The 22,374-nt window shown below is 41.7% G+C and overlaps 1 protein-coding gene across 1 annotated transcript in view; it reads left to right on the plus strand.

Moving 5' to 3' along the window:
- MCM10 (minichromosome maintenance 10 replication initiation factor) overlaps positions 1–22,374 on the plus strand; it is a 948,221-nt gene that overhangs the window by 343,414 nt on the left and 582,433 nt on the right. Inside the window, exon 10 of the mRNA XM_044087964.1 lies at positions 3,930–4,046. Within this exon, the coding sequence (XP_043943899.1) occupies positions 3,930–4,046 (117 nt within the window). The remainder of the gene's footprint in view (positions 1–3,929; positions 4,047–22,374) is intronic.

The raw sequence follows: 22,374 nt of genomic DNA on the forward strand, positions 1-22,374 counted from the left end.
GTTTTAAGTGAATAAGGATAATATTTAGAATCTGATCTTGATTTTGTGCATTAGAGTTTGCCCCTGCACACAGTTATTTTGGTTTTACCCTTGATTCTTGGGCAAATAGGTTCATAGGTGTATATTGGGCTAATGACCACTAGGGCCTGTATAAGCATAGCTGTACAACCCAGATGTAACCCACAAATTTGATTTATATAGGGGATGATATACTGACTGCCTCTTTCCATCAGATACATAGTTGCCAGACTAGAGGTGAATTTCCGATTACCCATCCATTGGTCTATGTTGAGCTTTAATAGGGATAGGGAGGTCTGCTTCAAATGGATGGAGTACCTGTCCTAGAATGGGAATTCTCTGAAAAACATATCTGTCTCTCCAACATGTCCTATTTATGTCTCAAGCAAAATTTAAGTCTTCAAATCTAGTAGTTCTGGTGCTGTTTGTTTTGCAGATGTGCAAAATGTTCATTGAAATATGGTCTAGGGATGCCTTGTATGGCAGGCAAAGATCACCTCTCAGAAGTCTGTAATGAGCGCATAGGACATTGTGTATACACCCTCTATCCTTTTTGTAAGGAACCTTCGTGGACATACCAGTTGGTGCATGTGCCTGGTCAGGTACATACAGAAGGGGGTATTATACTCTGTAATGAGTATGATGAAGGCTGACTACAGTGGTAAAATGGCCTCTTTGGACCTAGGTGCCATGCCTTTGCACATAAGTTGAGCAACTTAGAAGGATTTTCTTAGTACCTTAGACACATGTTGATCAAAGACTAGGTTACTGTCTACATGACTTCCCAGATCCCTGACTAATGAATCACCTTTTAGGGGTGTTTAATTGATGACATAGTTACCTGGAGTGGTTGATTTCCCAAAAGATACTGTAATGCATTTCTTGGTAGTGAGTTTTAAGCCATGGCTTTGGCACTAAGCATTTGCCTGTGTTAGGCCTTCCTCAAGGATGTTTTCATCTTGGGGAGGGGATTCAGTGACTGCTCCCATTTTCTAATCATCTGCGAACTTGGTTAGCCAGAGGCCTTTGACATTGGCTTTGACATCCAGGAAGTAGATGCTGAAGAAGAGTGGGCCTAGCACAGAACCTTGGGAGACTCCACTGATGACTGGCCTCACCATTTCTAACCTCCTGTGTCCTATCAGTGAGCTAGCTAGCTCCCCAGTCCTAAGACAAGTTTATTAAATCTGGTTCACCTAACTTCCTGAGTGGTTTGTTTCCAACCTGGATTATGTTTTGTGTCTAGCTCTCCAGCTTGTTAAAAGGGGTTGGTTTGTTGACAGTGCCTGAGTTGGGTATTGTATCAAATGCTTTAGCCAGATCTAGGTAGGTAGTATGCACCTGTTTTCCCCTCATCCATTGCCTTGGTTACCTTTTCAAAGAAGTTACCTGATTCTGTAAGCATGACTTTACTTTGATGAAGCCAAACTGGAATGGATCCAGGGTCTGGAAGTCTCCTATGTCCTTGTTGATGATTTTCATGATAATTATTTCAGTGACTTTGCAAATAAGACTAGTCAGACTAATGGGTCTTTAGTTTCCATGATCTGTTGAATGTCTTCCCTTACGAAGGGGGATGACTGTCGCAGTCCTCCATTCACGTGGCACAAAGCCTGTTTTAAGACTTTAGTTAAATAATGACTCAAGGGGTCCGGTAAGTCATATTTTAGACTGTTCAGAGACATCCTGGTATGTTATTGGGGTCTACCAAGGCTATGCTCTTGGCTTTCGTGAATGCAGCCAATACATGCTCCCCAGTTATTGTTGAAAGGATATATTTGAGGGTATTTTGGGGGGGATGTTTTGAGGTGAGAGGAGGGTAAAGTTGGAACTGAATTTGTCTGCTAACAGGTTCACTATATTACCAGGCTTGGTGAATGTGGCACCATTAACCACCTGTTTAGCACATTGCTGTGTACTGCCCGTGAGGTTTCTGACATAGCTGAAGAAGGCCTTATGGTTATTTTTCACTTAGGAGCATGTCTTAACCTCAAAACTGGCTTTGTTTGACCTAATTAGCCCTCTTAGCTGCCCGCTTACTTTGATGAGAGAGTTCTTTTCGGCTCCCTATTGAAATGTTTGCACTCAAAATGCCAAGTGCTGGTAAGCCAGAAGAAAAAAAAAAGACCGAAACCTGGAGCAGGACAAATTTAGAAAACCCGTCTCCTTTAAATTTCTTTTCCAACTTATATATACCAACTACGAGAAATGGCATGTTGGACATAGTATATGTAAGTTCGTTCTTTCAGCCATTCAGTTTCTGTATTTTGGGAGCAACTGTAGCAGCTCCTGACATTTCAAATGGTTGCTGTTTTTATCTTTATGGGAATGAGTTACTCTTCCTGATTTTTGACATAATTTTTTTTCCTTTCGTTGTATATGCTGTTTAATTTGGGATGCCACCAGGGTGGTTTATTTCTGGGGCTAGACCTGGGCTTACTTCTAGTAAGTACAGTAGCTATATGCAGCCATTGACATGTACATAGTTTCTGAGAGCAATTCAGCATAGGCTGCTGTGTTCTCAGGGTTTGGAGGCACATTGAATTTTGACAAAGTATTAATTAAAAGTAATTTGCCTTAGAATAGTTTCATATCTGTTACTGGTTTTAATAGAACTATGGAGTTGATTGTGATTTTGAAGGAGACAGCTTATGATTGGACATAACCAGGAAGGATGAGACGTGAGGGAGAATTATAGCTGGAAATGTTTCAGAGGAAAGGAAGCAGCAACATAGGGGGAAGGGAGACTAATCTCGTGCCTCCTGACTTGGTGATTGATAATGTTGACTGTGCTTTCACCAATCACTTTCTTATCCACTTTCTTTGTGTACCTTTCCCCTTTCACATGCTTTGGGAAGGAGTGTTTTCTTTTTTAGAGCATATTCATTCATTTTAATGATGGAGATAAGTAAGAAAGGTTATTCCTACAGGCTCCAAATTAGAATTCAGTCCTTCCTTCCTTCCATACAGAAACGCTGACACAAGAATACCTTTGCTATCTGTCATGCAGACTCAGTCGATCACAGATCGTATTGTTTCAGTACTTTTGTAGAAAGTTAAACTGTGATTGTTATCCAAATTTAAGAACCATCTTCAAGTTGAATTTGAGGTTGAATTTGAGTCTTTGCCCTGTATTTTCTGTTTAGAGAGGATGAGATTTCAAATTAACAATCTGTTCTGTGGTATGTCATCCCTCCCCCTTCCTGTATCCCTGGTTACACTGTTTCAGTGTACCATACCTGTCGCTTGCCTTTTATTCTTTCTTATGGGTATCACACAGAAGTTTAAAAAAAAATTGTAATGTACATGGATCATTCGAATGACAAGATTTAGACACTTTTAGTGGCATTGGGACTTAAAAAGTAGACTTTGTAAAAGGAGTGTACATTGCAAGTCAGACAGTAGATGGTCCCAGTATATGCAAGAAGATGCTGTCAAATGTGTAAATCCTTGAAAAACTAGTTATTGCATCAAGTCACATTTATGTTTGTAAGATAGAGCAGATTCCAAGAAAATTTACTACTTGAATGTTTTAATAATGAAATTTGAAGGGATAATTCAGAAAGGATCCCTGAAAGTATGTATTACTGAAACAGCAGTCGACAGAAAGCTGTTTCTGGAGGATGTGATATACATTATGTCAGTCAGTGTTACGAAATATGGATTTAGATTGTATAGTCACTTAAGATGTTAATGAGGAAGGGGTACTGTGCAACTGTTCAGGAATTATGTATTAGGGTAATCAGTCTGGTTTGAAAATGTACCTTATTTTGTTCTTCTATTATCTTGGATTGGACTTGGTTGTATAATCATGTACTGCAGTTGCAATATGTATTTTTGCTTTGAAGAACTGAAGTATTGTAGAAATGTTATTTTATAGCTAACTGTGGTCTGTTGTCTCTTTGGTTTAGATTTGTCTGTCTGTGGATCACCCTCAGAAAGTACTACTCATGGGGGAAGCCTTGGACATGGGGTGCTGTAAAGCCCGGAAGAAGAATGGAGACCCCTGCACGCAAATAGTAAATCTGGTCAGTAACAGTATATGATTATGCAGATTGGAAGAGATTAAAAAAAAACATTATTTCATGTGAATAAATAGTATTGCTGCTGTATGTAGAATATAGTTAATATGTGGTAGGTGATCAGTGGCAGCATTCCTGATGGTTGTATAGCTTATCATTTGGAACATTCTGAGTGACAAGAAGTAAATCCTTTGTACTGAAGTTCAAAGATGTAGTGGCAGACTTGATGATAAACAAAACAAGGTACATCGGCATTCTTTCTAGTTTCGTGTTTATATATTTGCTTGTTCCCCTGAGTAATGACAGGATGAGCTTCTAACCCTCCCAAGAATATTCTTGTTGCTCTTTGGTGGCTGCAAAGGGTGTAATTTGGGGCTTTTAGGTCTCTGATTGTACTGAGACTCTTGTTTCTAGTCTGGTGTCCTTCATGAGTGGGGCAACCCCTAGTTCCACCTTGGAACCTGACTTCTCCGTAGGATACAATGATTTCAGTAATCCTTACAGTTGCAGTGTCTGAAATGATAGTTACTCTGAGAGAGAGTCTTTCTCACAGGCTATGTGCTGTGGTATAGGCTTGGACACCGATCTCAAATGTTTCAGATTCTACCTAAACTCTGCTCCTTGTGATTCCACAATGTATGATCTCGGCTCTGGGCAAATATTCTTTATGACACACACTAGCAAATGTTTCTGCTGACATAACATTGCACTTGAAACCTGTGTGAACTTTGAGTTCTGTGGGTTTTCCATTTATCCAAACAGGACACAATACTTCATTCTTTGCCCTTAAATCCATAGCTAGCGTCAAGCACCTGCAAAACTTGAGGCTGCAGGTAGCACCCTGTTGTCTCCCTGCAAATGAGAACCCCCATGCAGCAGCCGCGGGTTTCTCCATCTCCTTTGTTTGTTCCTCCACACCTCGTTGATGTCCATATGGCTGATGTCACCACGCGATCGCAAACTTTTTTCCGTTTTTTTTTTTGTCTGTAAGCTGCACTCAATCAGGTCCGCTTCAGTGAAGCCTTAACCAGGCCTCTACTGGCTGTCGTGTACACCCACATCATTGTAGAGGCATCCTGTACCTTCCCCCTTTCTGCGTACTGCAATATGTAACCATTAAGGGATACATTCATTGGCTTAAGATCACCAAGCAGACTCTCCCCAATCCTGTAGTCACTGGTAAAATACAACCCTCCTCTTCCATGACAGCATGTTGGTCTGAATGGGTCTACCATTCCCTCCCCTCAGATGGGAGTGTCAGTGAATTCCGCTCATTTCCATCTTCCCCTGCCCAGCTGTTCCAGTGCCCAAGATGCTAATTAGTCTCAGGTCATGTGGGTTGAAGTCGGGCTTTGTACCTTTGTGGCACAAATTCAAACAGCACTTGGGTGTTGTTCTAAAGATCTGCATTGTTTCTAGTTTCTTGTTTATATATTTGCTTGTTCCCCTGAATAATGGCAGGATGAACCCCCCCCCCCCCAGGAATATTCTTGTTGCTCTGTGGTGCAACTTTAGTCCTCAATTATTTGCCAGTGATTTGCCAGAAAACAGCAATTTTATGAAAAACAAACTAAAAATGCGAGACAAAAATCTGGACATTCTGCGGAAATCTGGACAGTTGAGAGGTATGGCGGTACCTGGTTCCCTTATTGAAATTAAACAGGGTACAGAACCTTCTAAGTTTGTTAGGGCTAAGGTCCCTGTAAAGAAGAAACAAAAGCCTAGGCATGTGGTCCCTGTGGCTAAAGACCCCCCAAAGGGTGTGGCAAGACTTCACTCAGGGTTTCTTTACACCCCTTACTGCCTTAAAACCTCCACAGGATTTCTCACTACCTTCCCCTGTCGACAACTTCTTCTTGTGCTCATAAGAGAATTAGGATTATTGATACTTCTGATGAAGAAGATTTGGATTCTGGGGTAGAATCTTTGGTTTATTCCCCCTAGATTCACTCTCCTTTTGCCCTAGGGTCTGATGAAGAAGATACTCTCTCCCCTGACTCCTTTATTGAGGAGCTTTTGTTTGACATCACCATTGTTAAAATGATGGAGCATTTAATTGCGGGAGTTCACAGATGTCTGACTTTGAGAAGTGCTACAATCTCTTAGAAATGGATTCTCTTAGGACTTCTGCATACCTCCAGATGTTCTTCGTGTTTCACTGTTGCAGTCATCACACTTGGGTTATCTGCCTACAGGTAGCCCTCAGTCGGCCCAAATACCAAAGTCTTGGGATTTCTGCATCGGATGCCGTCGCCTCTTCCATGACGTCAGGTGTATAAAACATGCAGCTGACACCATTACATCAGCTTTTCTTGCCGTACAGGAGCCCGAAGCATAAGTAGTTCGCAAGTGCCGGTCGGCCGCTACCTGAAATTTTCGTTTTTCGAGTTTCAAACCTGAAGTTTTCTAAAGCTAAGTACCCCGTTAGGGATTCTTTTTTCTTGCTCTAACCGATGTCAGAAAAAGTTAATAGTTGTCTTGCCTGTGGAAAGCAAATACCTCACAGAGATTTTCATTCTTACTGCATCACCTGTTTAGGCCCCAGACCACGATGTTCCTTGCTGTCGGTTTTGTGCCTTAACGCCCAAACTATTCATCGGGCTATCTTTTGTTCCCAAGTTGGGAAGAAAGCACTTAACTTGTGGAAAATTGTTTAACCTGTGGTTTTTGAACTATTGAAATGGTGTATTTCTACATCGTACCTGCTTGTTCCATTTGCCGGTTTGGTTCTTAAGTTTGTTGTTGTTGCAAAGACGTACTTAGTCACCCTAGACCTAAAAGAAGCTTATCTGCACATCCCCATAAGGGAATCTTGCAGGAAATATCTGTTTCAGGGCAGGGTCTATGCACTATCAGTTCTCTGCACTTCCCTTTGGCTTATCTACTGCGCCCAGGGTATTCACAAATTGCCTGGCTCCAACCATTGCATACTGCAGGCAGAGAAATATTCAAATTTATCCATACTTGGACGATTGCCTGATTCAAGTGGACAGTCAGGAATTGCAACTTCAGCACCTTGCATTTGTAAAGAGACTTCTAACTTCTCTGAGGTACACCATCAACGAAAAGAAATCACATCTGGTGCCCAGCCAAAAGATTGTATTCCTGGGAGCAAGCTTGAACACAACATCCCAGATGACATTCCTTACTCCAGAAAAGCAGGTTTATTTGACAAACTACTTCAAACTAATGGCCACCAGAACCCAGCTATCTGCAAGAAAAATACTGCAAGCCCTTGGGTTCTTGGCCTCATGCATTCTACTAATTCCATATGCAAGACTGCATATGAGGAAACTTTAGTGGTACTTAAAAAGTCTCTGGTGCCAACATTCTCAAGACCTGGAAACAATTATTCCCATCATTCCTTGTCTAAGGTCTGAGTTCCTTTGGTGGGCAGAGGCTTGCAACCACAACAAGGGACTCCCTTTCACTCAACCCCTCGCCGTCCTAACCCTAACAACAGATGCATCAGACTATGTATGGGGGGTTCACATGGCTGGCAAATGCATTCAAGCAAATGGAGCCTAGGACAAATTCACCTACATATCAATAAAAAAAAAAATGTTAGCTGTACAGAATGCTCTGACAGCCTTCAAATACCTTATCCTTCCAGGACAACTCTTGATAAAGACAGACAGCACCACAGTTATGTGGTGCATAAACAAGCAGGGGGGGGGACTCATTCCTACCCACTCTGCAGGTTAGCCATGGCCCTGTGGAACACAGCCTTAAGCAACCAAGTGCACCTGCAAGCTCAGTTCCTGCCAGGCAAACAAAATTCACTGGCAGATGACTTGAGCAGAAATCTACTGGACCCACACGAGTGGAAACTGGAACCCAACTCATTCAAACTTCTAACCCACAGGTGGGGGACGCCAGAGGTTGACCTCTTTGCCTCCCCCCAAAACCATCAATTTGAGCAAATTCTGCACCAGAAATCCCCACAGCCAAGCATGGAAAGTGAATGCCCTATCCTTTACATGGGAAAACATTCTCAATTTATGCCTTTTCCCCTCTGCCCCTCCTCTCAAAAGTACTACTCAAGATCACAGGACAAACCAAAGACAATCCTTATTGCACCGGACTGGCCCTGCCATCACTGGTACCCACTTCTATGCAGTCTGGCAGCAGTGCCACCCTGGCACCTACATCATACCCCCTCCCTGCTGTCCCAGCAGGAGGGACAGATTTTGCATCCTCAGCTGCTAACCCTGAACCTTGCAGCCTGGCTTATTCCCTGAATACACCACCGGCAACCCTCAGCAAAAAGTGCTGGACGTCATTCTTGAGGCCAGACGGCCTAATATTAGGAAATCCTATTCAGAAAAATGGAAAAGATACTGTTCTTGGAGCCAGTCTCAAGGAAAGGACACAGAGATGCCCACCTTACCTCAAATCCTAGATTACCTAGCAGAGCTGCCCCACAAAGGCCTATCCTTCTCTTCTATTAAGATTCATGCCTCGGCCATCTCAGCTCATTATAATACTGAGCCACCTCTCTTTTCTCACCCTGTGGTCAAACAGCTCCTGAGAGGAGCCAACAATTTAAGACCCCCGAGGAGAGCTCCCACCCCTGCCTGGGACTTTAAATTTGTACTAGAGAAGCTCACACTTAACCCTTTTGAGCCTGCTGCTACAGCACAATTAAAATTCCTCTCTTGGAAAACAGCCTTACTTCTAGCCATCACTTCAGCAAGAAGAGTGTCTGATTTGCAGGCACCAATGGCTGTGGAACCCTTCATTATTTTCCATGCTGACAGGGTTTCCCACAGGACTAACCCTTCTTTTATGCCCAAAGTGGTATCCAGTTTGGCTCTAAACCAATCCATCCGTTTACCAACCTTTTTTTCCCTAATCCTCAGAATAAAGGGGAAAGGATCCTGCACTCCTTGGATGTGCACAGGCAACTCAAGTTCTACCTTGACAGGACTAAGTCTTCCAGACAATCTGACTAGCTGCTAGTCAGCTTTGCTACAGGGGCAGAGGGCAAGGCCATTTCAAAGCAAACCATTTCCAAATGGATAGCACACTGCATCCATTTCTGCTACAAACACCATGGAAAACCTACCCCACAGGGGATCAGAACTCGTTTCACTAGGGCTACCTCAACCTCTACAGCATTTCTCAGGGGAGTCCCTACCAGGGACATCCTGGAAGCTGCAACCTGGAGTTCTGTACACACCTTCACCAAGCATTACCACTTACCTGTCTTTTCTAAATCCAAAGCTGTATTTGCTACAGCAGTCTTACAAGGCCTGCTAGCCAGCCCTACTACTACTACATGAATGCCTTCACCCTTCCTCAGCTTTGGGAATCAACCCAAGTGTGATAACTGCAACAGTGAAACACAAAAAACATAGTACAGTTGTGTACACTTACCATAAATGTAGATGTTCGAGTGTATTCACTGTTGCAGTCCTGGTTACCCTCCCTCCAGCCCCCTGACTCTTCTATGCTTTCTACTTATCCTCTTTTTTGGCCATATCTTATGGCTATGGTATTTACTTTTTACTGGAGGTGTTCCACACCATGTAATTGCTTCCTATTTTGGGGGCTCCCGACATCTGGGGCAAGAAAAACTGATGTAATAGCATCGGCTGCATGTTTTATACCCCTGACGACCTGATGGAAGAGGCGACAGCATCCGATGCAGAAATCCCAAGATTCTGGTTTTCGGGCCGAATGAGGGCTTCCTGCAGGCAGATAACCCAAATGTGATGACTGCAACAGTGAATACACTCAAACATCTACATTTATGGTAAGTGTACACAACAGTACTTTTTGGAAGCCCTTCTTAACAATTTTACCTTGGCTTCACAAGCTCCAGAGTCTCAGCTCCCTGTTTCGAAAAAAATAGACAGGTTTTACAGAGTTCCTGAGGCAAAGAAATTCATGTACAAGATTCATGTGCTGAAAAGCCAACTAAGTTAATTCCCTCTTCAAAGCTGTTATCTTCTTACAAAGGTAGTAGATCTCTGGGCGGGTACAAAAAGAAGATGTATACCTCTGCCTCCTTAGTCTTCAGAGCCATTAATTATCAAACCTATATGACTAGGTATGTGCTGGTGGAGTTTCACTATGAAGGATAAAAATTTCAGAACATTGAACCTCTGATCCTGGAAGGCCAGAGGATCAAAGTGCTGAAATATTGAACCTTGTGACTGGAGATCGCCGTAAAGTGTTGAAAGGGAACTTTGCTGTTCTGTTCACTGTAGTGCGATCTCAGAGTTGGTATATTTAAGTTGCAGGGGGTGTGGGGGGCACAGCCTTCCTTTAAAACTTGAAATAAGAAATTTTCACGTTTGAGCTTTTTTTTTTTTTTTTTTTTTTGTAGGTTCGATATTTTAGCACTTCGATCCTCTGGTCTTCCACGATCAGTGGTTCAGTGTTCTGAAATTTTGATCCTTCATAGTGAATCTGCTGGTGGTTCTTGCTAAATTAGAGGATGGGCTGGCAAACAGCCCTGAGTCTGATGCTAAGACTGCCATTTTCTTGCTAGGTTCTGCCTTCCAGGTGGCTCGTCATTCCATTAAATGCAGCTATGATGCTGCTGATTTTTCTTCTTGGGTGGCTGTGTCAGGGTCAGTCAGCCAGGAGATATTCCTGTCTTAGGTTACAATCTCTCCCTGCGGATGTAAAGGTTAAATTGTTGGACTGTCCCTTAGATACCCCAATTCTGTTTGAATCTGCCTCTGCAGAGCTGTTTAAAGCTTTTCAAGACAAAGAGAAGGCCAAGCAAGGCCTCAAGCAAAATTTCCCTCTCACATATACCTAAATTTCAGAAGAATTATCCTTCCAAGACACCCTATGTATGTAGGCATCATAAGTAAACACTGAATGGTAAAAGACCTTCCAAGAGAGTTTTCCCTGAGAAGCCTGCTTAGTTTTCTAGGGGGCAGAAATCTTCTTTTCCAGACAAATCAGCCTGTATTCAACAATTATCTTCTTCTACCCCTTGGTAAAATTCATCGTTCTCAAAGCTTAGCCCTGTCTTTTCCAGCCTGAAAACAAACCACCAGTCTCTTGGGTTCTTTTGATAATTCCCAGTGGTTATTTCATGTATGGAAGGTTCCTCTTCTTCAGGACTTCTTAGCTCAAGAAACTATTCAGCCATTCCCTGTTTCACAGAGGGGCAAGAGTTTTTAGTCCAGAGTCTTTTTGGTACCCAGGTAGGAGGGTTTTTGGAGACCCATTCTAGGCCTCTCCTTTCTCAACACTTTTCTGAAAGTTGCAAACCATGAAGCAACCAGACTGAACTGAGTAACCAAACTGTGGACAATGCAATGAAGGAAAAACAGACCCCAAAACGTTACTGCTTTCATTCCAAATTTAATAAAACAGAACTTCTTCAGAAACAACTTCTTTTGAAGAAGTTCTGTTTTATTAAATTTGTAACAAAAGCACTAAAGTTTTGATGTCCGTTTTTCCTTCATTGCACTGCCCACAGTTTGGTTACTCACTTTTCTGAAAGTTCCTTCTTTCAAAATATTAACTCTTTAGTCTTTGTTTCCTCTACTGCTTCCTTAGGCTTTTCTGATGTTTCCGGACTTGGAGAATGCCTATCTCCATATTCCTATTCACCCTGTCTTCAGGAAATACTTACCATTCTCTGTTTGTTTTTTACATTATCAGATGTTCTTCGTGTTTCACTGTTGCAGTCATTACATTTGGGTTGTCTGCTTGCAGGTAGCCCTCAGCCGGTCTGATTATCAAAGTCTTGGTTCCTGCGTCGGTTGCTGTCTCTTCTTCCATGACGTCAGGTAGTCAGGGGTACAAATCATGCAGCCAATGCCATTGCATCAGTCTTTCTTGCCGTGCGGTGCCCGAAGCAGAAGCAGTTCGCAAGTGCCGGTCGGCCGACTCCTGAAATTTTCGTTTTTGAGTTTCAGAACCAAAGTCTTCAAAAAAGCTAAGTACCCCGTTGGGGATCCTTTTTCTTGCTCTAATCCGATGTCAGTAAAAGTTAACAATTGTATGCAGCGTTTTCACTCTCTGGACTTTCCCATTCCTGTTTTGCCTTGCCTAAGGAAGGAATTTTTATTCTGGATCCACCAGATTTCTCTGAAGCTAGGTTTTCTTTTTTAGGTTCCTTCCCCCACTCAGGAACTGTTTACAGATGCTTCATATCTGAGTTGGGAGCTTGTTAAAACAACATCAGAGTCCTTGGGGTCTTGTCCCCACAGCAGGTGAAAGTGCATATGAACAACGAAATGAGAGCTCTTATCGTAGCTCTTCAGGCTTTGCATTCACTTTGGATTCCAGATCCAGTCAAGATTTTCACAGACAACACCACTGTCATGTTATACATAAGCAGGGGGAACGTCTTACCAGGCGTTCTTCATGTTTCACTGTTGCAGTCATTACATTTGGGTAATCTGCTGGCAGGTTGCCTTCAGTCTGCCTGATTAACAAAGTCTTGGGTCCTGCGTCGATTGCTGTCCCTTCTTCCATGACGTCAGGTCATCAGGGGTATAAAACATGCAGCTGACACCATTACATCAGTCTTTCTTGCCGCGCAGTACCCAAAGCAGAAGCAGTTAGCAAGTGCCGGTCGGCCGACTCCTGAAATTTTTGTTTTCGAGTTTCAGAACCGAAGTCTTCAACTAAAAAGCTAAGTACCCCGTTGGGGAAACTTTTTCTTACTCCTTACCGATGTCAGTAAAAGTTAATAATTGCATTACTTGTGGGAAGCAAATACCTCATAAGGATTTTCATTTGTACTGTATTCCTTACCTAGGCCCTGACCACAATGTACCTTGCTGTCAGTTTTGTGCTAAATTGAATCAACGCACTATTAAACGTCGGTATATTTTTGCTTCTAAATATTTTGGCTCATTTATTTTTATTTTTTATTTTATTTAACATTTGTTGACCGGGAATGTCCGACTAGGTTCCACAGATCCTGTTTTCAGCGGAGGCCCGGGGAGAAATTCTCATGTTTTAATTATCCAGAAATGTTGTCTGTTAGAAATCCGACTACCGGAATACCTAAAAAATGCAAAGAAAAAGACAGAGACAGGCCGTTGAGGTCCAAAACTGTAGATGATGCTTCTCCTAAGCCAGTCGTCAGTTCGCCGGTACTCAGTGAGGCGCTTTCCCACCCCTAATACCCGCTACTTCTGATTTGCAAGCCTCTACTGAGACCCATTCGGAGTCTAGTATGCCGTGAGATACTTCAGTTATGGAACCCACAGATGTCTCTACCTTAGATGGGTTTGGAGCTGCTGTGCAGGCACCGGCTTCTGAGGGTGTTTTCAAACCTACAGATTTGTCTATTAGACCAACACCATCTTCAAAACTGAGGCCAAAATCTAAATCTATGTCTAAAAAAACGATGCCTGGGCCACATGTGCAGGCCCCTATGCCTAAAAAAACAAATGATCAAAATGGCTGAAGATTTAATTACTCTGATCAGGGGTAGACAACCCCCCCCCCCCCTTCTAAGAGGCCTAGGCAAGACATTGATTATGAATCTTCTGAACAGGATTCTATTTCTTCTGACTTTTCTAATGAACAGGATTTCTCTATACCTACTTATGAGGATTCAGATTTAGAAGATTCCATTCCTTCTGTTTCTCCCCCTGAGGATTTTTCTTTTGGGGAAACTTTGCATACCTTAAGGGAACATTTCCACTGGGAATCTAAAAAGAGACTTAGGGATTTTCTTCTTCTTCCTCAGCATAGGCCTTTGGCTATACCTCCTGTTCTAGACATTGTTGTTGATGTTTTTTCAGAATCTAGTATGGCTCCTGATTCTCTGCCTCCGGCTCCTTGTAAGCCAGACAGATACTACAGGGTTCCTGACTCCCACAAATTCCTTTTCAAAAATCCTACTGCAGATCCTGAAACCATTTCTCAGGGTCCCAAAGGCATTAAGGCCTCTACTGCTAAAAATCCTACCCCTTTTGATAGAGATTCCAGGGCGCTGGATAGATGGGGTAAGAAGGTTTACACTTCTGCAACCTTGGCAATCATGGCTTTAAACTCTCAATTTCATATGCTTAAATATCAACAGCATATCATGGGACTGCTTAAACAGAAAATGATAATTTCTGACTGTGTGGAAAATAAAGATTTACAGGATTTATTTCATTCAGCTGAACAAGTTGGAAAACATACTTTGCAATGTGGTTTTGATTCTTTGGAGGCCTCTTGCAGGGCCGCTGTGACTGGGTATGTGTTAAGAAGGCATGCTTGGCTCAAAGAGCAAACTCTGCCTGATCATCTTAAAGCAAAATTGTTGGATGCTCCTTTACAACAGGACCGTCTCTTTGGTAATAAGGCTGAAGAAGTTTTGAAAAAGATGGAAGATAAAGCTAAATCTATGCAAACTGTGAAAGATTTCTTACAAGTGCAACTTCCAAGATTTAGTAGGCACTGGCTTACTAAGAACTGGTCCTTTCCAGTCCCTTCAAGAGCCACTCAAGTCAAACCTAGATAGTCCAAAGGCTCCAGGTTTCAGTCACAAGGGACTTTTAGAACAAAACAATAAGGTGCCACAACCAGGCACCTCCCTATGGTAAACAGTCTCAATGACTTCCCTTTACAACTACCAAGCACTTACCTTTTAGCTGCCCCTTTGGGGAGAAAACTGGCACTTCATGCAAGAAATTGGCAACTTATAACCCAGGACAAATGGGTTTTAAATATAGTATCCCAGGGATACAGATTTCATTTCCACACGTTGCCAATCCCAAACGGATGGCCAGACCTGCCCCCAAATCAGTGGGCAGAGGCCCAGAAACAAGTACATTCTCTCATGAACATGGGGGCTATTCAGCCAGTGCCAGAAGAGGAAAAGGGGCAAGGTTTCTATTCAAGACTTTTCCTGGTACCCAGAAAAGATGCATCATGGCGTCCAATTCTGGACTTATCTACTCTAAACACATTTCTGGACATTCCAAAATTCAAGATGCAGACTCTTCAACAGTTACTTCCTATGCTAGGCAAAGATGCCTGGTTGGTAACCCTAGACTTAAGAGGCCTACCTGCATATCCCAATCAGGGAATCTTGCAGAAGATACCTCCGCTTCAAAGCAGGCTACTTGCATTACCAGTTCTCTGCACTGTCCTTTGGCTTATCTACTGCGCCAAGGGTCTTCACAAAGTGCCTGGCTCCAGTAATTGCTTTTTGCAGGCAAAGAAATATTCAAATATATCCATACCTGGACGATTGTCTAATTCAGGCAGAAAACAGGGACATTCTTCTAAAACATCTGGCGTTTGTAAAAAGGATTCTAACTTGTCTAGGGTACACCATAAACAAAAAGAAATCACAACTGGTACCCTCTCAAAAAATGACATTCCTGGGTGCAAGCTTGAATACAACTGCCCAGATGACTTACCTTATGCCAGAAAAGCAAATGCATTTGGTAACTTACATCAAACAGGTGGCCACAAAAACCCAGCTATCTGCAAGACAAATTCTGCAAGCCTTGGGGTTCATGGCCTCCTGCATTCTTCTAATTCCATATGCAAGACTGCATATGAGGAAACTTCAGTGGTACTTAAAAAGTTTATGGAGTCACCATTGTCACAGCTTGGAAACAATGATTCCTATCATACCTTGCCTGCAACTAGAGTTCCTATGGTGGACAGAGGCCTGCCACCAAAACAAGGGACTGCCATTCACTCCACCCCCTGCTGCCCAAACCCTAACTACAGATGCATCAGACTATGCTTTGGGGGCTCATCTGGCAGGGAAGTGCATTCAGGGCAAATGGAGCCCAAATCAAATGTACCTTCATATCAATCAAAATAGATGCTAGCTGTACAGAATGCATTGACAGCCTTCAAGAACTACCTTCATCCAGAACAATTAATGATATTCAGACAACACCACAGTTATGTGGTACATAAACAAGCAGGGGGGTACACACTCTTACCCCCTTTGCAGACTAGCCATGACATTGTGGAACACAGCCTTGACCTATCAAATACAACTACAAGCTCAATTCCTGCCATGAAAACTGAATATTCTGGCAGACGAACTAAGCAGAAATCTCATGGACCCACACAAATGGAAACTGGAACCACGGATATTCAACATGTTTACATGCAGATGGGGGAGTCCAGACATAGATCTTTTTGCCTCACCCCAGAACTAACATTTGGACAAATTCTGCACAAGAACCCATCACAAAAAAGCCTGGAAAGTGGATGCTCTATAATTCAGCTGGAAAAACCTATCAGTCTATGCTTTTCCCCCTCTGCTCTCCAAAGTTCTACTAAAAGTCAAACAGGAGAAGCCAAAAATTATTCTGATTGCTCCAGACTGGCCTCGCCAACACTGGTACCCACTCCTGTGCAATATGTCACACCCTTCCACCGTGGCACCTGCCTCAGTCATCTTACTTACTATCTCAGCAGAACAACCAAATTCTGCACACTCAGCTCCAAACTTTGAATCTTGCAGCGTGGCTAATCACCTAAATTCACCCTTAGCATCCCTCAGCAAACTTGTGACGGATGTTATTTTGGAGGCAAGAAGACCTAGTACCAGAAAATCTTATGCTGACAAATGGAAAAGATTCTGTGTCTGGAATGAATCACAAGGGATAAGCACAGCAGAGCCCAATATTCCTCAGATTTTACAATACTTAACTGAGATGCTTCACAAGGGCCTGTCTTTTTCTTCCATAAAAATCCATGCCTCAATCATTTCAGCTTATTACAACACACAGAGCCTCCCCTCTTCTCTCATCTTCTGCTAAAGCAGTATCTCAGAGGGGCCAAAAACTTAAGACCACCCAGGAGAGCTCCAACCCCTACCTGGGACCTCAATTTTGTATTGGAAAAACTCACTCTCCCTCCTTTCGAGTCAGCTGCTACTGCAGACTTAAAATTTCTCTCCTGGAAAACAGCTTTCCTTTTAGGAGTCACTTCAGCTAGAAGGATTTCCGAATGACAGGCTCTTATGGCAGTGGAGCCTTTCATTATTTTTCATGCAGACAAGGGAGTCTCTTAGGACCAATCCATCCTTCATGCCTAAGGTGGTATCTAGTGTGGCTCTTAATCAGACCATTTATTTGCCAACTTTCTTTCCCAATCCACAGAACAAGGGGGAGCGGATTCTGCATTCATTGGATGTACACAGACAACTTAGATTTTACTTAAACAGGACAAAATCTCTAAGAAAATCTGAACAACTACTGGTGGCGTTTGCTGCAGGGGCAGAAGGAAAGGCTATTTCAAAGCAGACTCTTTCCAAATGGATAAGCCATTGTATTCGTTTTTGCTATATGCACCATGGTAAAACTATCCCCCAGGGGATCAAATCTCATTCCATTAGGGCTGCATCTACCTCTACAGCCTTTCTCAGAGGTGTTCCTACCAGAGACATTCTAGAAGCTGCTACCTGGAGCTCAGTTCATAAGTTCACCAAACATTACCATTTACCTTTCTTCTCTAAATCCAGAGCTGGCTTTGCCACTGCTGTCCTGCAGGGCCTTATAGCTGGTCCTAATGCTGTATAAAATCCATCCACCCAACCATAGCTTTGGGAATCTACCCAAATGTAATGACTGCAACAGTGAAACACGAAGAACATAGTACAGTTGTGTACACTTACCATAAATGTAGATGTTCGAGTGTATTAACTGTTGCAGTCCTGGTTATCCTCCCTCCAACCCCCTGTTTTTCTCTTACTATGCCTCTACTTTCCTTTACTATGCTTAAAAGCCTTTTTAGTGTATTTGCTTTTGTTTGGAGGTATATATTTTTATGTTTTTAATTACTTAAATATTTGGCTCCCCATTTGGGGGGCACCTGACATCTGGGGCAAGAAAAAACTGAGGTAATGGCGTCGGCTGCATGTTTTATACCCCTGACGACCTGACGTCATGGAAGAAGGGACAACAACCGACACAGGACCCAAGACTTTGTTAATCAGGCCGACTGAGGGCAACCTGCCAGCAGATTACCCAAATGTAATGACTGCAACAGTGAATACACTCGAACATCTACATTTATGGTAAGTGTACACAACTGTACTTTTTGCAGACTTACCATTATAGTGTGGGATTTTGCCATTAGCCATCTCTTGAAGCTTCAGGTGGTAATTTGGTAGCAGACAATCTGAGCAAGATCAGGATAGATCATCACTTGTGCATGCTTCACACACAGGTTTTCCTAGACATTGTCCATTGGTGGTGTACTCCTCTGGTAGATCTTTTTGCCTCATCTCAGAACAGACAACTTCCCAAGTTTTGTTTCAGAGTGCCAAGTCAACTGGCTTGGAAAGAAGGTGCCATGTCTTTTTCCTGGTAGGGGATGTTCTTGTATACCTATCCCCCTCTTCATCTGTTGTCAAAGCTCTCACACAAGGTAATGTGGGACAAGCCCAAAATCTTGTTTATAACTCTGTTTTGGCCCAGACAGCATTGGTTTCCCTATCTTTTTTCACCTGGCCAAGGGCAGTCATCAACAAGTTATCCCACAGGATGGATCTTCTCACACAGGAGAAGAGCTCACTCACCGATTAGCCTCATCTTCTCACCCTAAAATCCACTAATAGAAAATCTTATGTTGGGGAGTGGAAGAGATTTTCTGTTTCATGCCAAAGCAATAAACGGGACCCCTTGTTAGTGGGTATCCCTACTGTTCTTTCTTATTTGTGTGAGTTATTTAGTTGTGGTCTGGCATACTTTTTGTTAAAGCTAATTTGTCGAACATTTGTGCTTGTCTGCCCTTGGAGCCATCACTTTCCTATAGGTTTGAGGTAAACTGTTCTTAAAATGGGTCCTTCCCATTAGGACTCCAAGAAAACCAGTACTTCCTCATTGGGACCTCAACTTTGTACTTGAGTAGTTAACTCGGCCACCTTTTGAACCAACTGCTTTTTCCACTATAAAACTGTGTTCTTGGAAAAGTATCTTGTTGGTGGCTCTGACTTCTTCCAAAAGAGTCTCTGAACTTTAGGTCCTTATGGCAGTTCCTTCTTTTCTGGTTTTACATAGAGAAAGAGTATCTCTTCAAATCAGTCCTCCTTTTAGGCCCTAAAGTGGACAGTGATTTGTTTTTGAATCAGACCATTCATCTTCCTTCCTTTTTTCCTTCCTTCTCCTCATATTAGCAGTGAGAGGGTTTTCCATTCCTTGTATTTGCATATGCAGTTCAGACATTATTTAGACAAAACTAAGAATGTTAGAAAATCTGAGCAACTTTTTATTTCTTTTCATGCCAAGAAATTGGGTTTAGTTGTTTCTAAGCAAACCATCTCCTCTTGGATTTCCAAAGTCATTTCTTCTTGTTACTCTTTTCATACCAAGCATCTTCCTTTTTCAGTTCATGTTCATTCTACCACGGCAGTTGCCTCTTGTGGAGCTCTTTGTAAGTGTGTCAATGCTAGATCCATTTTGGAAGCTGCTACTTGGTCTTCTGTCCATACTTTAAGTTGGATGTTATTTCTAGGACTAGGGCAGGATTTGCTAGGTCTATCCTTCACTTTTCCCTTAACCCACCATTTCTAGTAGCTTTAGTACTCTTTCTTTTGTAAGAAATACTGCAGCAGTGATGAAGAAAATATATAGTACAGTTGTGTAAGAACTTACAACTGTATATGGTCTACTTTTCACTGTTGCAGTATTCTGTCCCTCCCTCTTTCATCCTGTTGGATTTTTCTTTCCCTTTTGCCAATGTGTATTACTTTCTTTCTGCCTCTGTTGATGTTACATGTATTACTTCATTTTTATCTCCTGGGCTACTCCTGTTCTCCTGAGGCAATTCAGTTCTGAGGATCTGGTTCTTGTACGTCATCTGTATACCTTATGCCTTGGATACAGGACATGGTCTGAAGTATGATGTTTGGAAGGGCCCAAAGCTTTGGTTTGCTGGCTGGACGTACATCTATCCTTGCCAGGATATCCCTTTTGTAAGGAATACTGCAACAGTGAAAGTAGGACATTTGTTGTTATGGCAAGTTCTTACGTAACTGTATTTATTGTCCAAACAAAGCTACATCTGAATGAGCCCCATAGGTCAAAACTTCATCCAGAGTGAAAAAAAGAAAAGATAGAGCAATGATGAACAGTATATATATTTTTGTTTTGCAAGCACTGCATACTCCTTTACTTACGTGTGATGACATAATCTTGGAGAAATTAAAAACGCAAAAAAAAAAAAAAAAAAAAAGAGTCACTATCAGCACTGTAATAGAAAGTGCCAGCAGTGATTCTTTGCAAGAAACAACAATTCACAAGTTGTAGTATTATGCAGTTTACATTTGATCACTGGTAAGAAGACCAAAGTGAAATAAAATGGCAGTACTTTCTTTTTCATTACTCAGTCCTAGCTTCATGGAGCACAGGGATGAAGCCCTTATTGTGACCCAGTTGACTGGGGTTTGATTAATTTTATTATCTTCCCTTTGTGTGTACCCATTCCCTCCATATTTTTTTCTTAAAAGCCCTTCTATCAAATTTTCTCAACTCTTTGACATTAACCTAGTAATCCGATACTTACATAATGAATTATAAATGCACTATTGTGTTTATTAGCCACACCTCCTCCTTTCACCTTATAAAGAAACCCATTCCAATAGGTCTTGAAAGAAAAAAATTCCCCAACAGCACTATTTTTGGCTTTACTGGCATCTCTTGTATAACTATCAGTTCCTAGCAAAACTATGTTCATTAATTAAACTTTCTTCCTAAATGACATATAAACCTTATGCAGATATTTAATACTTATTTTATTTTATTTTATTCATAATTTCATCCCACCTTGTTTTAACTTCACATATTTCCCTGTGCTATGGTCTGAAGACCTCTATTTCTTTTTCACAAAAATAGTTATTCCCTATCCTATGCTTCTCATCTGTTACCTTACTACTTCTCAAACGTAATCCAATGTCTACTTTATGCATTTCGTTTTGTAACATATCTGTTGCTTATATAACTAGCTTGATATGCTTAACATATATAATGATGTCATCTGCATGGCTGAAAGACACTGATAATTGTAAACTAGCCTTTATTTCCCCATCTTACATCTACTGTATTTCCAGTTATTTTCTTTATAACTGCTTTAATATGTAAACCAAACAGCAAGAGACTAATCAGACTATCATGTTTTATTCAATTCATTATCTTAACTTTTTACTCCTTAAAACTATTCACAAAAGATACCATGTTAACTATTCTTATAAACACTTCTCCCCAGACCCATTGCTCCCTGGTACCTCCAATAATTGTTGATCCACGTTGTCAAAAACTTTAATGTCACTAACCACTCTTTTTTCCTGAAAATCTTAATTTCATCCATTACATCCTTGGGAAGTAATTAAATGTGTTTAGCATTGTTCTTCTTACTAAACCCTTACTACACTGTACCTCATTTGCAGAATCTTCATTACAGTTGTATATTCTTTATTAATGAGGTAATTTACTTGACTCCATTATATCACCTTTTTTCTAGGTAAACTTAATTATTTGTAACATTCATGGTATGAATATATATTGACTGTTAACTGAAAATAGGCCATGACTAGTGGGACTAAACCATCAACAGAAAGTAACTAAATTGGTAAATCTACAGAGGAGGATGTTCAGTGTTAGATGTAACAGATATGTTTTTACAATGTCAGTTGTTCTCCTAGGGATACACCTTGGATGGCCTTTATAGTCCCCTGTCATAGCCTTGTGGTAAGATGTACTCTCCATCCAGCCTCAGCTGTTAAATTATTTATAAATCAGGCAGGTACCTACTTAAGTACTAGCTTGTTAAATGTGTGACAGATCTCTATTGTATCTTTGTTTGCAGGAAATGTACTTGCTCAGAAGTTGAGAGTGATCTAACAAGCTCCAGGTCTAGGCATGCTGTTTACATGTTGTTCACAATGTTACTGTAAATGCTTGCACAGCATGTGCATGCCTTCAAATATGGGAGCTTTTGGGGGAAGCCAGGATGGAATGGAAGAGAATATGAACCTAGTTGTTGAACCACCAAGAAGGATCCCCTCGTATGTTAACTGGTGGTAGTGTGTATTTTTGCTTTTTAATGCCTGTGTAGCCATTTATATTTGTAGTTTGGAAAAATCTGTATCAGATGCAGTTTCTGAATGAAATAGAAATTTATTTTTATTTATTTTATTGCATTTGTTTACTGGGAAAATCCAACTAGGACAGAGACTATTTTCAGTGGAGGCCCGGGGAGAAACACTCCAGATGCATATCTTTGGATTGGGGGCGGAAACCAGAAGTACCCAGAGAAAACCCATGCAAACACAGGGAAGACATGCAGATTCCACACAGAAGGCACCCCAGCCGAGAATCGAACTGGAAAACCTCTTGCTGTGAGGCTACAACTTTAACCACTGCACCACTATGCCACCCAC

The sequence above is a fragment of the Protopterus annectens genome, chromosome 11.part0 (assembly GCF_019279795.1).
Source record: "Protopterus annectens isolate FY-2018-M chromosome 11.part0, PAN1.0, whole genome shotgun sequence".
In the NCBI taxonomy this organism is placed as follows: domain Eukaryota; kingdom Metazoa; phylum Chordata; order Ceratodontiformes; family Protopteridae; genus Protopterus; species Protopterus annectens.